Source organism: Cicer arietinum, chromosome 1 (assembly GCF_000331145.2).
Source record: "Cicer arietinum cultivar CDC Frontier isolate Library 1 chromosome 1, Cicar.CDCFrontier_v2.0, whole genome shotgun sequence".
Taxonomy (NCBI): Eukaryota; Viridiplantae; Streptophyta; class Magnoliopsida; order Fabales; family Fabaceae; genus Cicer; species Cicer arietinum.
The window spans coordinates 51469607-51475040 of record NC_021160.2 but is presented as its reverse complement, the minus strand read 5'-3'; the positions used below and the strand labels follow the sequence as shown (position 1 = coordinate 51475040).

General features: G+C 30.5%; 1 protein-coding gene across 2 annotated transcripts; it reads right to left on the bottom strand.

The window, feature by feature from the left end:
- Window positions 1–1052: 1052 nt before the first annotated feature.
- LOC101510629 (putative E3 ubiquitin-protein ligase XBAT31) lies at window positions 1053–4774 on the bottom strand. 2 transcript variants are annotated; one of them, XM_004486957.4, is made up of 9 exons: window positions 4510–4774; window positions 4053–4286; window positions 3826–3885; window positions 3625–3696; window positions 3425–3546; window positions 3010–3150; window positions 2792–2899; window positions 2269–2524; window positions 1053–2043 (listed from the first exon to the last, which is right to left on the bottom strand). In XM_004486957.4, exons 2-9 carry the CDS (start codon window positions 4230–4232, stop codon window positions 1648–1650), a joined length of 1335 nt encoding a protein of 444 aa, XP_004487014.1. In that variant the 5' UTR covers window positions 4233–4286; window positions 4510–4774; the 3' UTR covers window positions 1053–1647. The 2 variants fall into 2 exon arrangements, with proteins under 2 accessions (XP_004487014.1, XP_073222822.1); XM_073366721.1 differs by lacking the exon at window positions 4510–4774 and having other exon boundaries at window positions 4169–4462.
- Between the last annotated feature and the right edge of the window lie 660 nt (window positions 4775–5434).

The window sequence follows — 5434 nt, the reverse complement described above, 5'->3', positions numbered from 1 at the left end:
TTTTTTGTGATGTGTTTTTTTCCTGTTTCCAGATTTTGATGCAAAAGAGCTTTTCAACAAAATCTCATCCCGATTCATTTATTTATTTTATACAAATAATTATTTTTTTATCAGCGACTTTTGAATACAATTTTCAAATTCAAAAATAAAAATAAAAATAAAAATATCTCCTTCAAACTACAACTTTACACGGTAAGTAGTGGCCATCAGAATATCATTAGACCTAACAAGTGGATCAATAATGTTAGTTAAGATGCCAATTTTACTTGTCGACATTACGTAAATATTCCCTAGGGAGATCCCCCCAGCCACAAATCGCTTGTACTTGCCCATAGAGAAATTCTAATATATACATCCTAGTTTATTATGTAAAAAATATTTAAAATTCTAAAATAGACGTTAATAATTTCTTTTATTTGTAATTGAGATAGTGAGTTAAATAGTATTGATTTAATGAAAGAAATATAGATTGAATAATTAATCAAAATTAACCATGTTAAACATAAAGATGAAAAAGTTATGAAATATTATTTTTTTAAAGTATTATCAATTATTATTAAATTTTTTAATAATTTTAAATATCAATATTTGTCTAGTTCGTAGAACTGATCACCCTATAATTATGTTTCATTTGTCTCATAAATAAATATTATTTCAGAAGAAACAAATTATTTTAAAATGAATATTATTATCAATTTCAATACAATTTTAATCAATTTTTCTTATACTATCATCTGATAATTATTATGTGCATAACTCACTAAATATTATTATATAATTAAAAACTTAAAAATGATTAAGATTAATATTTTAATAAAAATAAATTATCTCTTTTTCTTAATTATTATAATTTTTTAATTCGTATGCAAAACCTTTATCCAACACTAATACTGAATGAATAATAATTATAAGTTATTTTTTAAGGATATAATAATTATTAGTTAGATTCCTTCAAAAAGAAATAATTATAAGTTAGAAAGAAATATAAATATCCAATGATTCACGCAAGTGTACAAATTATTCAACTCACAACCAACGGAGACATGATCACATGACAACCAACAGCATACCTTGTTTTCTTCCTTGTGTTTTATTGCTCAAATATAGTATCAATACAAAGCAAATACTTTTTCACATAGTATTTATTATATACATGCACTTTTCGAGAGAAAAAATCATACTCACTTTACTGGTTCGCGTATAATAATATTATTAACAACAACAACGCCAAAACCGTCGACATAGGTGATGCTTCTTCATATGCTCAAGCAAATATTGAAATTAATAATAATAGTTACTACAACATTTCGTACCTTGAACTTCTTCACCTTAACTCACTTTGCTTATTACCCAAAATTACATATTATTCCATCACTTTTTTCACTTTCATTTTACCTTGCAAGTTAAGCACACACAATTAGTTAACGTGCCTAACCATTATGGAATCATTTCAATTTTTAATATTTTGATTATATAGCAGCAGCACTACTAAAAAAAATTAAATTAGCGACGAAAATTTAGCGAAGAAAAATGTCAAATCTATCTCTAGATCTGTCACTAGATTTAGTGACAAGGAACTAGAGATATTCATCTTATCATTCGTTAATTTTCATCGCTAATTTTTTTTTTAGTACTGACGAGTATCCATCATTGTTTATCAATCCACTCATCGGCAACCCTTCCGGAGCTTCGGCCACCCAACTTTCCGAACGAGCTGACACCCGATAAACCCTTGAAGCTACTACTACCGATGTCGTTCAAGTTTCTTAGTTTCTTTGTCTTGTTTATCTTGGAACAATTGATATCAACACTATCTTGATCAGTTTCATCGTGATTTTCTAATTTTATGACGACCACAAGTCTAGCTATGTTGCTTCGACAAAATGGACAAACTGGTGGAGTAATAGAAGCCGTTGTTGGGTTTGGTTTTTTGTGGCAACAAAGGGCTAGTGTGCATTGTGCACACATTTGGTGACCACAGTTTTGAACTTCAATTGTGCATACTTGCTCAAAGCATATGCAGCATAATTCTGATTCACTAACCTGCATAATATCAAATTCCACATTAAGTATGCTATTATTTTTTTCTTTTTGCCTCACATTTAGAATGTAAATTTAATGGTGCAAAGATAAAAGTGAAAATCTTAAACTTGACCAAATAATCAATATTTCAGTATTGATTGAAACAAACAAGAAATTCAGAAAAAATCTAAAAAATTCAGTTCAATTTCATTTTTACTATTTGGTTATCAACAAGTTAATATTTACCTCGGAGATATTGTCATCTACACAATCAGAATGTGATTGAGGTGGAAGAGAGTAAGCACCTCCTTTCAATATGCTTTTCTCTCTTTCTCTGTTTGCATCCATCAAGGCTTGTTCTAACAAGGCTTTGGCTTCTGGATTAAGTTCACTTATGAACTTTAGTGGAGAAGGCCACACAAGAGGCTCAGAAGATGTAGGATTAAGCAACGATGCGCACGATCCATGTCTGTGTTTCAAAGCAACCATATATGGTATCCGTCTGCATAATCACACAAAACATCATGAAGAAAAATCCAAGGATAATGAAAATCAATTAATGATGAGGTAAGTTTCTACCTAAAGTTGAAAAATTACAATAGGAAAATGCAAGATATGATTACAATAGAATGAGCCATTAAAACAAATGATGAAATTATCATATCAAAGATTTTCCTAAAAGACTAATAAGTTTGATATTACAATAACTCCAACATAGTAACATACTAATCCATGAACAACATAATAAGCCACATAAATGAAGTTATACCCAGATGAATCACGCTGAAGACGATCCGCACCCCACGCCAACAATCCACGAATGCAATCAAGAGATCCCCCTCTAGCAGCTAGATGAAGAGGAGTGCTACCAGGATAGCTGCATATAGCAATTGATTAGTCCACAAAACAAAAACAAAAAAAGAATGCATACAAAACATAAGATTCAAGCCAATAACCACAAAACTTTGACAGATTGAGATTCAATACCCATATCTACCGGTTGAAGCACAAACAAGAGCACCATTGTCTAATAGAATATGTACACATTCTGACCGTCTTTGACGAGCTGCTAAGTGTAATGGTGTTGCACCTTTTCCATCTCTAATATTCACAAACCGAACAAATCCCCTGCAACCAATTCAAAACAATGATTTATTTCATATACACTCATTGTCCATGTAAAGATTTTTTAGACAATCAATAGATCATAACTTTCAGATCATTAACAACACTTGACCGAATAATAACCGCTTCTAAAACCATACATACTATTGGTTATGACTTTTTTACACTGAAAAACTCTTTACACGGAAATCGAAACTCTAAAAACAAATAACAAGACAAAATCATAGCATCATCATAGTCAATCCGAAATGATGCTAAAACAGAAAAAGGGACAAACCAGGAAGCAGCCACAGGACTATATTGAGCAGAAGAAAGAATAGCCTTAAGGCAAGAAAAATGGCCATAATAAGCTGCATAGTGTAAGCAGGTTCTTCCATTAACTGTATCAAACATCAAAACCTGAGAACAAAATTCACACATAAATTTTCCAAATTCAATTATTGTTTTTAAGAAACAAAACTAAGAATGAAACATTACATTAGCACCAGCATCAAGAAGCTTCTCCACACATTCAATCTTTCCATGCATGGCAGCCAACATAAGAGGAGTCTGAAGCATTTTCACAACAAATAAAAAAAAGGGTAAGTAAAAACTAAGCAAAGGTAGCATTTTTAGCAATGGAAACAAAAACCCACATGAGAAAAAAGACAATGCAAAATGAGGAACACGACAAGTTACCTGCTTTTGACGATTTAATATATCTGGGTTAACAGATCCATGTAAAAGTCTTGACAGAATCTGCAAGAAATGTGAAGAAAAAGAAAAAACTTAGAAAAACCCAACAATGAATGTTCAAGTGTGGAAGTTAAGAAGAATTAATCTGGTTAAATTAAAGTCATCAGAAAGATTAATATGAACGTGTGGGTGTGAGAATGGCAAAAAGTGAAAAAGGAAAAAGAAGGAACCTCGATCTGGCCATTAGCAGCAGCAATATGAAGAGGTGAATAACGATCATAGAGAGTGGTTTGGTGAAAAAGTGTTGGGTCTTGTTGTAAAAGTGCTGTGACAATTTGGAGGTTACCTTGTTGAAGAGCAGTGAAGAGGCCATGATCATTGCTACCTCTGCAACTCAGACCTTGACCCATGACGCACTTCACTTCACCTCTGCACCACCTGCTATGGTGGTTTTGATTGGTGAGCTGAGAGATATAACTTTATGAATCAATGAATTGAATGATATATAAATAAATGAATTTTTACAATAAAGTTGTGTTGTACTAATAACTTGTAAGTCTGTGTTGTGTGATTGAGACGAATTAAATGTAAGTTATTAGTGACAATAAAATGTGAAATGTGAAATGTGAAATGTTAGAAAGGAAGAGAGAGAGAGTGTGTCAGTGAATAATAGCTGAGAAGAATCACCTTACTTTAGCCCCTCAAGCCATATATTATTCCAACTCAATTTTGTTTTTCAACTCTCACCACATTCAATTGCAATTTCTTAATCATTCAACTCTTTAAGTTAATAGGTGTATCAAAAGTTATTTGTCTTTGATTATGGCTCAAAATAAATGTCAAGATTTTAATTTGAGTTTGATCAAAGATAAACACATTCTATTTTATACTTAACATCCTTCATTTGAGTGTTGGTTTTTTTCTTCTTGAGTGCTTGTTTTGTATTTGTGTGGTGTTAGATCTCGAATTTAGTGTTGAGTATCTATTTCATTAATTGTAATTATATCTCTTATTTATAACATTCATTATGTCTTATATAATTTTCATTAATATAGATCATTGGTTTATTGAAACTAAAACTAAAACAATTAATTCAATTACAACTTTGTCTCACGTGAATCTGGGTCCAGCTTGACTAGACTAAAGGTGAAGACTAAGCCAGTACTTTGGAAAATCATTTTATAGGAAAAGTATAAGATATTTATTTGGTAGAAATGTGGACTTTGTCAAATCGTACATAGTATGCTTTAGAATACATGACACAAAAGAAATATAGGTCAATCCAAACCAAACCTAGATTGAGTCCTCTATTTGACACCTACAACAATATTTATGGCCTCTATGGTGCTATGCCAATAGCTTTTTAGGAGTTCTTATTTCAAAATATAAAACATATTCAAATAAAAATGTTCTTTATATATATTATTCATGAAACATATTACAGAGTATATACATAGTTACAAATATCACTAATTTTTTTAAATCAAAATCGACCAATGTTGTGTATTTCCATAAAGAATTGTTTATTAATATTAATTATGTTATATATATATATAATGAATTATATTAATAAATATCTTAAGAGTTCTTATTAAAGATATAAAAGTAGAAA

What these genes read in the sequence shown, in the direction of transcription:
- LOC101510629 (XM_004486957.4), bottom strand. Translation starts at nt 4,232, where the DNA reads ATGGGTCAAGGTCTGAGTTGCAGAGGTAGCAATGATCATGGCCTCTTC. An exon ending in TTCTTGATGCTGGTGCTAAT is followed by an intron (nt 3,547 to 3,624) that starts GTAATGTTTCAT and finishes TTTTGTTCTCAG; the next exon opens with GTTTTGATGTTTGATACAGT. An exon ending in TAGATGACAATATCTCCGAG is followed by an intron (nt 2,044 to 2,268) that starts GTAAATATTAAC and finishes GATATTATGCAG; the next exon opens with GTTAGTGAATCAGAATTATG.